General features: G+C 40.9%; 1 protein-coding gene across 1 annotated transcript in view; it reads right to left on the bottom strand.

Moving 5' to 3' along the window:
* The window catches only part of Odad2 (outer dynein arm docking complex subunit 2), a 162,067-nt gene that overhangs the window by 108,767 nt on the left and 36,988 nt on the right, over positions 1–16,312 (bottom strand). Inside the window, 2 exon segments of the mRNA XM_038335418.1 lie at positions 955–1,164; positions 1,536–1,682. Coding sequence (XP_038191346.1) covers positions 955–1,164; positions 1,536–1,682 — 357 coding nt within the window.

The raw sequence follows: 16,312 nt of genomic DNA, 5'->3' as shown, positions 1-16,312 counted from the left end.
CTAAAGTCTTTGCTGACAAGATAAGAGTTTAAGCCTTTTCTTTTGATTATAGTTACTGAAATAATCATTTTTCATGATGATTAAAGTAAGTCTTATATGCAGAAGACAAATTGACAAATCCAAGAGGAAATTCATGATTTTCTTTGTTTCTACAGCTTTCCTCTGAAAACTCAGCAGTAACTCAGAGATACCTCTGTGACCAGCTCCTTGCGTGCATTGCTGATTGTATGTATAGATTTATATGTGGTGAACAGTTCTTTAAAATTTGATATCAATAATTTTATCCTGTTATGATTTTATATAATATTAATTAACATATAGCTTCCCCTTTTGCTATTGCTAATTTTCCAAAACACAGTGCTGTTGCTGAATACAGATGCTTTTCAGAAGCACATAGATAACTTTCACCAGATAAAAACTATCCATACCCAGGTTGCTTTCAGTTGTTTTCTAACAAACAATGCAGTTTGACTGTCATGGAGGAGAGTCCTGATGTGAGTCACCATATCAGAAGCTGGGGCTACCAAACCTATCTCGTACCACAAGCCTCGTCACTTCTTCCTCTTCTCCTCCCCTGTCCTCTGCCCTCTTTTCTCCCCACCCCACTTCTACCTCTGCCACATCTCTCTATCACCCTAGAAATTAAGCCCAGAGCCTCACAGAGAGTAGGCCTCTCTCTGTCACTGAGCTACAGTACTACCTTGGTAGTTCCACCTGCTTATTATCTCAGTGGATACTGTTAGATGACAATATTTTTTTTAATTCTCTATTTGAAAATCAAGGCTGAACATTCTTTTATAGCTCTTGCTAATGTAAATACATGGACATCGTTCTTAAAGACATGTTGCCAAAATATAAAAAAGACTCTCAGGTCACACATAATGGTGTCCAGAGCACAAGATAGGGCTGTGTAGGTGTCTGTTAGAATCTGAAGATGTTAATGGTGGTACTCACCAGCTTGGTGATGCCTCCATGCTGTCTTACTGCCCGTCGGGCTCTCTTGAACTTGGCAACATTTGCAATGGTCTCAGCTGCCAAACATTTGAGACTCTTGTGTGGAGAGTCGAGTATATTAACCATAATTGGTAAGCCCCCAAGGTCAACAATATTACGTCTGATTTGAGGATTATAACTGATTTCCTTCAGGATTTTTAATGAACCAATCTATGTGGGGGAAAGAAAGTGACAGATGAGCAAGGCTTTAATATATACCCAGTATTTCTTTTTAAAAAGTCTAAGCTTACCTAAAAGTCTTCCTCAATTAAGGTTTTTAAGAAATAGTTTCCATCCCTGGATGTTACACACATTCTCTATATTTTCCTTTATTTACATAAACAGATGCTTCTCCTCTCAGAAACACAAGCAGATAATAGAAATATAAAGAAAAAAATGAGAATAAAAAGAAAATGCAGTTACAGATCATCAACAATTATAGTACATGACAAATGAAACCAAAAGATGGGCTAGACATCCAGAGCTTCCGAGAGAGCTGTGAGAGGACCCAGGGCTCTCAGCCATCGCGACGAAGTCCTTACCTTACATTTGACTTCATCTGTATCAAGTAGATTTATTAAGACTTCAAGTCCTCCAACATCTCTAATTGCCAGCTGACAGGTCTCTTGAGCTAAGTTGAAATCCCTCATGGAACACAAAGCAATCACTGTTGCTGTCTGATTTCCCCCCTAGGATGATACAACACCATGTAATAGTTAAATAAAGCCACATTCTCATACAGACGAATCCACAAGCTAGGAAATGTGTCTCCCCAACCACAGCACATAAATTTTTTAAAAGTTCTCTGAGTGGGTTAAATGAATTATGGTGAGCCAAAGCATGGGAGTGCCATACAGAATATTGTAAAATGTTATTCCTGTTAAGGGCCAACATTTACAGTGGAGCTCCTTTAAACAGCTATGACACTGAGTGATAGCAGGCATTAAAGAGAGTCCACGGGGCGCACCTTAGAAGAGTGACTAGAGGATGGAAGTGTTATGTTGAGGTAGTAAATGCCCCCACCCCAGTTCTGGATTAATTCACTGGGAAACACAATCTACATCTGAACATCTCTCTTACAAAGATTGAGTAAAGAATGCTTTTGGTATTTGTCCAGTTTTCGGACACATAATTCTTCAATCTTTATAATCTTTGAAGTGACAAATGTCTTTTACATGCTACTAAGTTGGTTGATATCCTCTGTTTGGGGTCAGGATTCTGGCTGTCCTCAAGAGGATATAGGTAACCCTAAGGTCTAGGGTTTTCAGCTCTACCAGTTAGCTTCGGGAAGAGGAGCAAGCCTGGAGGTTAAGCTGATCATGAAGGGCCAATAATTTCACCAGTCAGTCTTCATAAAAATTCCAAAGAATATGGTGTTTCTGGGAAGAAAGGAGTATGCACAGAAAAGGCCTAGAAACCCTTGCCCAATACAGCTCTTCATGGGTATCGGAACATAGTAATTGTAATAAACCAGTGTGCTGACTAGTTTTTGTCAAGTGTATACAAAATAAGTTCATCTGGGAAGCAAAAACCTCAAATGAGAAAAATACCTCTATCAGACTGGCCTGTAGGCAAGTCTATGGGGTGTCCTTGATTAATGATTGATGATTTTGTGAAAGGGCTCAGGCTGTGGTATCTTCCCTGGGTAAGTAATCCTGGGTTGTATAAGAAAGCAGGCTGAGAAAGTCATAAACAAGCTAGTAAGTAGTATTCTTCCAGGGCCTCTAATTCAGTTTCTGCCTCCAGGTTCCTGCTTTACGTTTCTGCCTTGACTTCCCATCATGGTGGACACTAAGCTGTAATAAACCCTTTCCTCCCAGAGATTCTTTTCATCATGGTATTTATCACAGCAATAGAAAACAAACTAGAGCAACAAGTGAGCATGTTTTCCTAAGGTCTATGACCTGTTATAGAAAGTTCGTCAGACTTGATGGGAGTGTTGTGAGAATTCTGTTTATAACCATTGAGAAGCAGGGATCACAGTAGGCCTTGTCATGGGCCTCAGAAGCCATCTGAAAAAATTCCATTTTAGAGAGCCTTCAATGAAGTTCCTCACAGTTTCAGAAGAGGCATCCATTGTTACAGAGTTGCTTGCTCACCTGTGGGGGAAACACTCACACTCTTTGAAGTCACACAAGTCTTTTATGTTGACTTTCAGTGTTATCACAGAGGAAAAAAAATGGTTTTTCCTTCATTTGTGTACATGGAACAGTATAGAACACAAAGGAGAGGAAAACCACATGAAATGCAGAAGAACAGCAGGACAGAGATTAGGTGCAGCTAGGGCTGTGTGGAATCAGAAATTGGTTCTATAAGACCTGAGGTGTGTGGCACAAAGAAGGACCCAGACCTGCATGGCTGAGTGACTCAATGACTGGGCAGAAACACCAAGACTTGTCATAGGTGGAGGGCAGCGACAAACTGCCCTTCTTCAGAATTAAAAATATAACACCCGAGAAATTAGTGAGGCAATGAGGACCTTTCCTCCATGAAGGGTTTAATGCCAGTGTGGGGTGGATTAGTTGGCATGAGTATGGCTTCTCTCTCCATGAATGCCTTTTGCCCCATGGACACAGCAAGCAGGCCATTCCCAGATACCAGTGCCTGATACTGGATGACTTCCTAGCCTCCAAAATGGTGAAAGACAAATGTCTTTTCTTTAATAAATCCTGATATAGTGTCAAAGCTTCAGAAAGCAGACCAACAGATGTAGAAAATAGAGACTATGAACACTACAGATTCACATTAAAACATGTATTTATGATACATTTGTATTTTCTACTTATCCATATTTTAGCATATAAATATTAAAAGATGCAATTTTATATAATGTAAAATACATAAAGGCTTCACAGAAATGGCAAACAGCAAGCTGCCTCCTTCAGGTCACACACGTGCATGTACACAGTTCCTCAGTGTGAAATTAATACAATGTATTGCTTTTAAGACAAGAAACTAAGAGGGGGTTATTTAAAGGTTAATCAAAGGCTGGGGGGGGAGAATGTTTAGATTTTTGCTTTACTTGTTTGTCCTAAGAAAATGCCCTGTGCTTCTAAAAAGTGTAGAGGTGGTGCTGGCCACATTTCCTCCCTTGAGGTAATCCAAACCAGCCTTGTATGAAGAGGAGATTTAGCATTACAAGAACAGTTCAGCACCTACATGTAAAGTCTGTTGTTTTATAGCTTTGCTCTCTTCCTCCTGACTGGCAGGAGGAAGGTGAGCACCATTTGCGCACAGCTTTAAGGTGTGAAATGGTAAGTCCTCCTCTCCTTATTATCGGGTGATTAACTCCACTGTTTGAGGGCAGGATACTCTACTGCTTTCTGTTTCCCATCCAGAAAATAAGGGCAGAAATGCAACCAGTAATCTAAAAGAGGAGTGGATATGAGTGTCATCCAGTCCTTTGACTGGTAAAGGAAGTAAAATAGTACAAAAAAAAAGGGTGAAGGCAGAGAAGGAAGGAATTCCTCAGACATGGCTGTGTTTTCATTGTTAAAATGGCATCAGGATGTCCCAGGAGCAATCTAAACACTCCTAACAAGTTTCACCTACTGGGTGTTTGGGAATTCAAACCAAGGACTGCAGGTAAAATAAACTTGGTCATGGCTGAGGAAGAGAAGGTGACATAGGACAGAGTATCTAGTCGCTGTCACAGCCCCCTCTCACCCCAGGATATCTCCAAGGATCCAGAATGCACTGTCGGGGCATTTCTTGGTGCACATGATCCACATTTTTCTGGATCTGCTTCTCTTTTGTTTGGTAGGGTTTCGGGTTTGTCTTTGGCTCAGTCTTTGTTCCTTCTAGTGTCGTCTCTACTCTTGAGTGCTATGCTACTCACACACTCACAACAGCTTATGTGGATTTAAAATCCATTATTTATAACAGGCACCCAAAAGGTGCGATCATACATTTTTCTGAATTATCTATTTCTAGACCAATGTCAGAATCAAAGAATAGGTTCAAATTTATTGATATGAAGTTAGAGCCTTATAAAAAAAATCTGTAAATCAACTTTTTTTGAAAATCTGGAAACATATTCATAGGTTTGAGGGATTTTATTTAGAACAGTTTTATATTAGGAAAAGTTAGTTTTTCCACATTTCAGGATTTCCTTCAACTCTTGTCACTGACCACACTCCCAAAAGGCTTATAAATCTTTCAGAATGAATACCAGAAGACGGGGGCCAAAACATCTAACAGTCATTGCCATTCCTTTAAATACCAGATTTGTAAAGAATCCTGAGGGCTCCTTCTGCTTTGTCTAGACCCATAAACATCTAGCCAAGCAGAAGCTGCACACCTTTGTCTACCTTTCCAATTAAATCTGCAGAGAACATAATTAGTTGCCAATACTTAATTTTCACATTTTATCACACACTTGCATCTGTAGAGTTTTAAAAGCTGGAGCAAACATAGCAAAATATATTTTACTAGCTTCTGAAGAGGATTCAGAAATGCATCCCATAAACTTTTCCATTTCTGAAATGAATACAATTCTTTTGCTGTTTGACTTCCGGCTCTGTGCCTCCTCACAAGTCTCCAGCCTCCACCATCTGTAATTCATCTTTCTTTCTTCAGCCAGGAGGAGTTTGTCCACTGTTACATCAGTGCACAACATACAGAGCTAACATAAATGCCTCCGTCTCTCCTCTCCTCCTCTCTCCCCTCCTTAACCTCTTTACTTTTCTTTACATAATTTTATTATGAATATTATATTGTTTTTTATTTGTTTGGGTGTGGATTGTCATGGACTACTCATACTAAACATAGACTCTAGCTACAATTTCAACCCATGTTTTGGTGGAACAAATTTAAATATTCCACCCTGGTCATGGGAACTGCCAAGCAAGTCATTCTGGTTTTACATGCATGAAAGAAATTTTTTTTGATTTTTATCTTTTATTAACAAGTACCTTGATGTCACCAAAAAAAGATTGAGAGAGATAAAGAATTGAAATGACAAGGTTAAGAGTTGGTTGACTACAATTAAAGAGCAAGTCTCATCTGAGCCATATACCTAAGCACATAATTAGTATTTGTTTTTTTTTCTTGCCTCTTTTCTTTATTCTTTTTTTATTAAAAATTTCTGCCTCCTCCCCACCTCCCATTTACCTCCCTTTCACCTTTTCACTCCCCCTCCCTCTCCTGTCCAAAGAGCAGTAAGAGCATTTGTTCAACTATGTTCATAGCAGCATTATTTGTAATAGCCAGAACCTGGAAACAACTTAGATGCCCTTCAGTGGAAGAATGAAGAAACTGTGGAATATATACATATTAGAGTACTACTCAGCGATAAAAAACAATGACATCTTGAATTTTGCATGCAAATGAATGGAAATAGAAAACACTATTCTGAGTGAGGTAACCCAGACCCAAAAAGATGAACATGGGATGTACTCACTCATAATCGGTTTCTAGCCATAAATAAAGGACATCGAGCCTATAATTTGTGATCCTAGAGAAGATAATAAGAAGGTGAACCCAAAGAAAAACAGATAGTTATCCTCTTGGATATTGGAAGTAGACAAGATTGTTGGGCAAAAATTGGGAACTTGGGGCCGGGGTGGGATGGGGGCAAGGAGAGATGGGGAGATAAAGGTGTGAAAGGGAGGATGGGGAGAGTTTGGGGGAATAGGATGGTTGGGATATCGGAAGGGTGGATATGGGAGCAGGGAAGCATATATCTTAATTAAGGGAGCCATTTTAGGGTTGTCAAGAGACTTGACTCTAGAGGGGTTCCCAGGTATCTAGGGAGATGCCCCCAGCTAGTTCCTTGGGCAGCTGAGAGGGAGCCGGAAAAGGCCAGATTCTAGAGCCCTACTGATGAATATCTTACATATCACCATAGAACCTTCATCTGGCGATGGATGGAGATAGAGACAGAGCCCCACATTGGAGCACCGGACTGAGTTCCCAAGGTCCTGATGAGGAGCAGAAGGAGGGAGAACATGAGAAAGAAAGTCAGGACCGTGAGGGGTGTGTTCACCCACTAAGACGGTGGGACAGAACTAACAGGAGACCACCAAGACCAGTTGGAATGGGACTGATGGAACATGCGATCAAACCGGACTCTCTGAATGTGGCTGACGGTGGAGGCTGACTGAGAAGCCAAGGACAATGGCAATGGGCTTTGATTCTACGGCAGGGATGGGCTCTGTGTGAGTCTTGTCAGTTTGGATGCTCACATTCCTGGACCTGGGGGGGAGTTGGGAGGACCTTGGATTTAACATAGTGTAGGGAACCCTGATGGCTCTTTGGCCTGGAGAGGGCGGGAGTGGGGGTATGGGTGGAGGGGAGCAGAGGGAGGCGGGAGGAGGGGGGGAGATGGAAATTTTTTAATAATATTAAAAAATTAAATAAAAATATTCATATAAAAAATTTCTGCCTCCTCCCCACCTCCCACTTACCTTCCCCTCCCCCTCCACTCCCCCTCCCTCTCCTGTCCAAAGAGCAGTCAGGGTTCCCTGCCCTGTGGGAAGTCCAAGTTCCTCCCCCCTCCATCCAGGTCTGGGAAGGTGAGCATCCAAACAGGCTAGCCCCCCCCCCCCAAAGCCAGTATGTGTAGTAGGATCCAAATCCAGTGCCATTGTCCTTGGCTTCTCAGCAGCCCTCATTGTCAGCCATGTTCAGGGAGTCCGGTTTTATCCTGTGCTTTTTCAGTCCCAGTCCAGCTGGCCTTGGTGAGCTCCGATTAGATCAGCCCCACCATCTTGGTGGGTGGGAACACCCCTCACAGTCGTGACTTCCTTGCTCATGTTTTCCCTCCTTGAAAGAAATTTTTTAAATTGCTTTTATTTCTTTACAGTGAGCAAACTGTTGGCTTACAGTAAAAGCTTGAGTGAATTAATACTTTATATAACTTTTTTGCATATGTGTGGATGTTCACTTGTGTGTAGGTGCATGTGTTTGTATTCATGTGGAGGCCAGAAGCTGTCTCCATCTTACATGTATTGGAGCACAGTTTCACACTTGATTTTGCCAATTCACATACTCTGGCTCACCAGCTTGTTGTGGTGATCCGCCTCCCATATACTGGGAATCTAGGCAGGTTCCTACGCTCGTCTGGCATTTACAGGAATGTTACGGAGCCCATCCCCAGCCCCCTGCATGCATAGCAAGGGCTTTACTTCCACTAAGCCATCACCCAGCTCTACATTTCTTTTTGAAAAGCAAAATGAATAAAGCTATTTTTCTATACAATAAGATCTTTGAAATCAGAAATAGTATACTATTCACAGTACAGTGTAAGACCTTGAGAAGTAAGTACTGTGAGAAGCTGTCTATGAGGAAAAAATAAACTTTCAATATGCTGTGATAAATAATACTTTTGAGCTGCTTCAAATTATTTTGTATCTTTTCGTTAGCATGCTCACTATTTACCCAATCTGATGATAAGCACTAGATACAAGTAAATAAAAGCAGACTTGATACTGGCATTCCTGGAATTCAGGGGGTTAATGGAAGAGAAAGTATTTTAATTTTTAAATTAAAACGTAAATGAAAAAATAATAAACTTTATTATAAAAGTCTTCAAGTAAAAAATCATAGTGGAGTGTCTACAAATCTTAAAGAACTTCTATGCAGTTAGAAGGAATAAAATTTTTGTCTGGAAAGTACACACAGACATGGGCAACACAGATGAATCTAGCCCATCGTCACGTGAAGGAAGGATGCCTAAACTGAAATCTGTGTGGAAAGCAGGAATTCACTGGTAGCAGAGGAAGGGACATGGTATATGTTCAGAAGCCCCGGGTGGTGTGTAGCAAGGCCTAGTTAAGAGCTCTTACAATCAACATGAACTAATAATCTTGAGAAATAATGTGGGACACAATGAGCCAAGAACCCAAGCAAGCAACCATAGTTTTTGTCCAGGGGCCAAGCTGAAGGCTTTAATCTTTAATATTTGAGACAGGGTGTCCCTCTGCAACCCTGGCTGGTCTTCAGTTTCTGACTCTCATGCATCTACTTCCTTAATAGCGGGATTATGTTGTGTGCTACCATACCCACATGGATTTTAATCTTTATTTCAAGAATGGCCAGGATGAGCCAATGACATCTCTAAAAGATTGCCCCAGCTATAGGAGTTCCCAGCTGGAAGCACTAGAAGTGACGGTGCAGAAACATTTGGCTTATTGAAAATTTTCTGAGAAAAGAGGGAGCCTAGAGTGGGAGGCTGAGGTGACTCATCGTGTGCCACAAGGGCACTTTGGAAATGAAAGTTTGTTGAATTTTCCTTTGTTCGGAAAGGACACTATCAGATGAAACTCCAGAGACAATAGAGATGCAGGGTCCTCATGGAAACATATTGTCGGGGACCCCTTTGACCCAATGATGTAGCAAGGACCACAGAGGCATAGTCCCAGCCAGACATCTCTCTTGTACCATCCCCCACCACCTGCAATCAAGAAACAGAGGGATGCCTGGTAAGGAAGCCACACAGCCATTACCACACATTCAGCTGGCCTTTGATTTTCACAGCATTTTCCCTCCAAACATACCACTCAGAAATCAAGAAAAGTGAACCTTTTCCAGTGTCTGCTCATTAATGATGACAAAGGGCCCAGTGCCCAGAAGAGCTTGGAGAGTGCTGCCAGGATCAGAAATGGCTGAAGGTATTCAAGTGACTGGCATATGACCAAGCGAGTCAAAGCAGTAAAAATCCATTGCTTGGCCTTCTGTTTATTTGCAAATCTATTTTATACTGATGAGTCAGCACTCATAAACCTAAAACTCAACAGAACCCCAAGGAAGAAGAGAAAATAATGTTTATTTTTTAAAAGCAAAAGAAAATTGTGTGTGTTGAATGAAAATTAGAATCAAGCTGTCACTACAGAAACTTACAAAATTTTTGACTTAAATTGGATAGGCATCAATACAAGGATTCTATATGCATTCCTTTAAAATAGCTAGGGACATTTGTGGAAATTGACAGTTTACTGGAGCATTTAAGTGACCACAGTGTGGAAAAATTGTAGCTAATGTAATTGCCTTCCTAAGAAGTTACAAGAGAATGAGCTCAATAATTACAATATTTAATGAAATAATTCAGTAAAGTAGCTATGCACAAGGATAACATTTAAAATAAATGACTCTGAATATATATCCTCAGAAAAATTAACAAAATTGAGCAGTTTAAAAAATTCCCATATTTGTATTAACAACAAGAAGTCTATAAATAAATAGAAATAGGCCTTCTCAAACTTTAGGGTACACATATTCTTCCCTTTTGAAAACAACTTTATTGGCTCTGGGGAAAGTAAAGTGCTTTTTTCATAAGCACATGGACCTGAATTTGGAAACCCAGAACCCACAGGAAAAACATGTGTGGATTCTTTAACCCCAGCACTGGGACTAGGGGGAGAAAATGGAACCTTGGAGCTCATTGGTAAGTAAGCCTACTGAAATCAGTGAGCTTTATGGTCGAAGAGAGACCCTGTTACAAAAATTAATATGGGACACAATTAAGGAAGACAGAGTTGTTGGCTTCTGACCTTACACACTTGTATACCTGCACACACCTATGTGTATACACCCATATGAACACATCAATATAATAATACACTCACAAACATAAACCTTTATTGGGATAAGTTGATATACAAACATTTGTAAAATATATAATTTGATGATTTATGTGGGTATCAGGGTTGGGTTCCAGAAATCCCATTTTGAATCCTCAAACTTGTGAAACAAGCACTTCATCCACTGATTGATCTCCCTAGCCCAAGCCTCTTGAATTATTTAAGTGTGAGCATATCATGCAGATTCCCATTACTTCTTTTTAAGACAGAGTATCTCAGTTTTGATTTCTGCTGCTGTTATAAGCTACCCTGGTGTAAGCAATGTAAGGGCTAAAAGTCTTAAGTTCACCATTGTCCACGGGTACAGCCTATCAAGTTGGCAGCTTGATGCACTGGTCCTATCACACCCACAGTTGGGAGACTGAGAGAAAAGAATGAATGTTCTCACCTCACGGTCTCCTTTTATATAGTCCAGGGTCCCAGTCTAGAGAATAGAGTCACCAATACTGAGTCTTCCCTGCTTCACTTTACCTATTCGAAATAATCCTCCAATAACAAGCCTAGAGGCCTGTCTCCCTGGTGAGTCCACTTCTCGTTAAGTTGACTATTGAGGCTAACCACCATAGGGAGTCTGGGTTTATAGTCAAGGTTGGCCCTTTGAACTTCTTATATAACTCAGTCTTATTGGCAGGGCAACGAGACTAGAAGAATTCTGGGAAGAGGAAAGGCTAAGTCTGCAGTCACCAAATAGTTGCAGAGGAAGTAAGATGAGAATGCCTCACTGATGAAAGGTACCAAGCCAGATGGCTAACATAGACAAAAATTATAGGTTAATTTAAGTTGTAAGAGCTAGTTAATAATAAGCCCAAGGTAATAGGCCAAACAGTGTATAATTGTTATAAGCTTCTGTATGTTTCTTTGGGACTGAATGACTGTGGGAGCAGGTGGGACAGAAACTTCATCTACATAGGCTGACCTTGCATGCAATTTCCTGCTTCAGTCTCAAACTACTGGGATTATAGGTGTATATCATTATACCTGACTAAAATGTATTCACATCTTATTCAAGTGAAAATTTACACACATTAGACAAGTCCACATTAGAGCTATCAAGAGTTTGTATTCTCTGCTCATTCCTATAGTACCTTTCAAAGACTCTCTCCCATAGAAGTAGAACATGTATCAAGGATGCATCCAGATATTTGCAGTATGACTAGAATAAAAATTAGATGTTGCCACTAAGGGAACTGCTAAACAAACTAATGTTTACCTATAATGAAACTTTATATGATAATTAAAAGGACCAAATCAAAGCACAATATTAAATATAAAAAGAACAATGTAAGCTGGACATGGTCTTTTGCACTTATAATGTCAGCACTCAAGTGACTGAGGCAGGAGCATTGCCATTAGTTCACAGACAGCCCACACTAAATATTGAGTTTCAAGTCATCATGGACTAGTGAGTAAGATCTTGTCTCATAAAGCAAACATAAGGGTGTGGCTTTATTTGTATTCATTATGAAATATCTGTAAAGAAGCCTTCGTTCACTCAACTTGAATTTTCACAGTGAACATGCTAACTAGTTTACCATTTCTATAATTTTTAAGAGCTTAAACCAAAGAAGGACTATATAAGTTACATATGCTACTGTTCTGTGCATTGCAGAAATATTGGCAGGCCACAGCAGACAGCCACACCCACCCAGAGAGCAAGGCTGGGAAAGGAGCCACAGCCTTGACAGCCTTGCTAGCACACATCTCAAAAGCTAGTGGACCAAGAAGGGCTATGAGTCTCCCATTTTCCTGCAAACACACAGTGTCTACTAATGATTATGGCAGATCTGTCTACATGCAGTTGTAAAGTACATAAGCTAGGCTAAATTGGGCACCATTCACTCCTGTTTAGTTTTTCATATAAAAGCATCTGTAACATAAAGTCATATTTTTAAAAACAAAAGGCAAAGTGGTCCTTCACATTATACAAACTAGGGACCAGCCAGAGCAAATTTTCTCCAATCAAACAGTTTTTGGAGAAAGCACACTTTGGGGGAACAAACGTGGTATAACAAACACATCAGGGATGGATTTCCTCAAAAATCTATTACATGCTCAGGTCATACAAAACAAATATCTTATGAATAACTAAATGACTAGCTCACACTACCTGTGCATGAAGCACAAAGGATGAATGAATGAATGAATGAATGAATGAGTAAATGAGTTAAAGCTCAGGAATTTCCCCAAGATTTCTTTTCCCACTTGGGGAGAAAGAGTGCTGGAGATGGAAATCAAAGCCTTGAATAATTTAAGTGCATGTACTAACACTTGTAGGCATTTTACTCTCTCTCTCTCTTTCTCTGTGTGTGTGTGAGAGAGAATGTGTGTCTGTGTCTGTGTGTGAGAGAGAATGTGTGTCTGTGAGAGAGTGTGTGTGTGTCTGTGTCTTTGTGTGAGAGAATGTGTGTCTGTGTGTGATAGTGTCTTGTGTGAGTGTGCCTGTGTGTGAGAGAATGTGTGTCTGTGTCTGTGTGTGAGAATGTGTGTGTGTGTGTGTGTGTGTGTGTGTGTGTGAGAGAGAGAGAGAGAGAGAGGAGAGAGTATTGATATTTTGTTTGTATCTTTGTTTTTGTGATGGGGTTCTTGCCACGTTGCCCTCATTGTCCTCCAATTCCTGGGTAGAGTGAGTCACTGAGACTACAAGCAAGTGCCATTGTGCCTAGCTAGACATTTTGAGCATTGCCACTTTGGTGGTTAGGCTGATGTGCTGATGTGACGGTGTGTGCTGGCGGCTCCACTGGTTAGGAGTCAGTAGCACTGCATTAGCACACTCAGCTTATTACTCCGCTTCTCCCACATTTACAAAATACAGAAGGGCAAGGAGGGATAAAAAGCTGAAAGCTAAAAATGTCACTCATTTGTGGAGTGCAGTCACCACTAGGGAGGCTGTGCTTTCTCCCTTCTTTATCTCCTTTGTGTTTAAAAACCAAAAACGAAATCAAAACACAAAATGACACAAAGCTCTGAGACCTGATGACATCGTTTTGATCTCTAGGACCCACATGGTATGAGGACAGAACGGACTCCTGCAAGTTGTCCTCTGACCTCTGTACTTACATTGTGCTGTTTGCATGGTGTGTGTCTATGTGTGTGCTCACCCATACTCACACATTAATGGATTAATTAAGTAAAAAAATGCAATGGGACAAATTCTTTTGGGGACGATATGAGCTTATTCACGTAGTCCAAAAACTTAAAATGTATTCATTTAAACATGGTAACATTTATGAAAACATAAATATGACATACTTCTTAGAATTTGTATAGATAATAGGATTTAAGCATGATTCCTGACAGATATCGGGGTGGGGACATAAGTACATGTCTGAGGCTGACATCAGAATGTTTTAATCACTCCTGCTTAATGTTTTGGCTAGAATGGCTGCCGTGGAGCTCCCGGAAGACCCCTGTCTACTCACCCTCTAGCTGAGGTGACAGTGTTGTGGCGCTGTACCCAGCTAGAGATCCAAACTCAGGTCCTCACACTTGCAAACATGACCAGCCCTGCCATACTTCCAGACCCTCTAAGAGGGCATCTTCAAAGGCACTTACTCTATTTCAGAGTACTGATTTTTTTAAGGTAACCCACATTGGTGAGATGGCATGTACAATCTTAAAAATATTACTCTGCACAGCAAGACTTTTTAACAGCTTCAATTTACTGGATTTGTGAACAGTGACCACTGCTTTCCATTTTTAAATGGCCCCTTTTAAGAACAACTGTACCACCACTGTTCTCACCCTCCTTAAAACCGAGTCAAAGAACACGCCAATGCTGCCTACCAAAAACGGATACCAAATCCCTTTATAAAAGCTCCTGTTCAGTCTCTCACTCAAATGAAGCAATGCAAATGAGAGAGAAGATGAGGCAATGTCTACAAGGCTCCTGGGTTCTGAGTTTCTTGACCGTGGGACAGAATCACCCGGCAAAAGGCAATAAAGATAGAAGAAGCTGGATGTGGTCCCAGCCCGCAGCCGCCTTCTGTGTGGCCTGCAGCAAAGGATTTCTCAGCTTTTCCACCAATGAAACAAGGATCAAACCTGCCACTCCAAATCTAAGACACAAGTAATGGGAATGGAATTTAATTAAGTGTAATTGACTGCAAAGTACATCAAATTCCTACAATAAAAAAAATTTAATTCCCAATTACCACTCAGTTAAGGGGCAGTGTGTGTGTGTGTGTGTGTGTGTGTGTGCGTGTGCGTGTGCGTGTGCGTGTGTGTGTTAGGAACTGAGCACCAGTAAAGCATCTTCAACAAAGAATTTTAAACTGGAAGCACATCTATTGCCAAGAACACCCCTTAAGTGAGTCCTGGGTGCCTCTCTTGTAGCTAAAGCCTGATGGTCTTTCTGAGGAATGTCTTACAGATGTCAGTCTGAAGTCATATCTCCTCCCTACTAACTTTGGGGACTTCCAGGCACCTTTATTTTTCATGGCCTTAAATTCTAAACGTGCGGACATGGAACTGAACAGAAGAGTGACTGCCAGAGTCCATGAATCATGTGATAAGAAATGCATGTGGGTATGCTATGTGTCTGACAGTGGAGAGTGGCCTCCTGTGTATGACGCTGGAGAGTGCTCTCCTGTGTCTGATGCTGGAGAGTGGTCTCCTGTGTATAACGCTGGAGAGCGTCCTGTGTATGATGCTGGAGAGTGTCCTCCTGTGCCCACTCATATAGCAGAACCCTTCAAGGAAAGGAACATCTAAATAAATAGTCCTGGGACCTCACCCTGTGTTCCTCTATTTTTATATAAGCGTGCAAGTATCAGACCCACTGAGTCCAACACTTCAATGTCTCCAACATCGCTCTTAATGTCGCCTTACTGAGCCTAAAAATGAGACCAGAGTGACACATATGTCCTCCCCACGCAACAGTCCAGGAAATGCATATGGGTGAGAAAAACATGATCCTAGATGCCCCCAGAAATCCCTCAAAACTACCAAAGAACCAGTTGTGCTCTTAACATCACTCTGATCGCCTAAATTTTCTCTTCAATTTATAGTTAAAGCTGGACGGAATCGACATAAAAATAAATTTGCAATCTTTTATCCTGGGGTGAAGTCATTCATTTTTTAGTTAAGGCCATGTACACTAATGTGTTTGAAAGTTAAACCTGTGTATTTCAAACTTCTTGTGCCCCTTCTGACTTTACCAGACACAATCTATCCATCTGTATCAATTTATAACAACTCTTGTGAATGATAAACCCTCTTTTCTTCAACAATTGCTTTTCTTATTTCAGGAGTTTTTCCACATCCCAGGTTTAGAAGTGAATAAAATATCATTGTGATGCTAGGGAATCCAAAGAACTGTAGTACACAAACATTAAGACACCATTGCCTCTAATTATTGGAAATCATCAAAATCTTTTTCTTGCAAAGAAAGATTTTAAAGCCACTCCTTGCCAGTGGAGGAAGGGGTTAGCTATGTCAAAACAGCAAGTGCAAGAATAAAAGTGTGTCTCTAAGGAGAATGGCAGCGAAAAGAGGGTGGGGAGAGTTGGGAGAGCTGTCCACTGAAGGAAATCTGACTGGGAGGCAAGACCGAGCTGTTGTCCAGGGCCTGAGAGTAAGCATAGAGCAGCGCTGCACCCAGGAACCTCAGCTGCCTTGTACCACTTAGGTAGATGTCTGAAGGTCAAGCTTGTGATCCTTGGCAAGATAGACTGCTGATAAAGAAATGAATTAAATACCACCCTCTACTGAAGAAGCCCCTAAGAAGTTGGAGCACGTGA

This window comes from Arvicola amphibius, chromosome 6 (assembly GCF_903992535.2).
Source record: "Arvicola amphibius chromosome 6, mArvAmp1.2, whole genome shotgun sequence".
In the NCBI taxonomy this organism is placed as follows: Eukaryota; Metazoa; Chordata; class Mammalia; order Rodentia; family Cricetidae; genus Arvicola; species Arvicola amphibius.
Note: the sequence above shows the minus strand (reverse complement) of the source record. Positions and strands in the feature narration are given on the sequence as shown.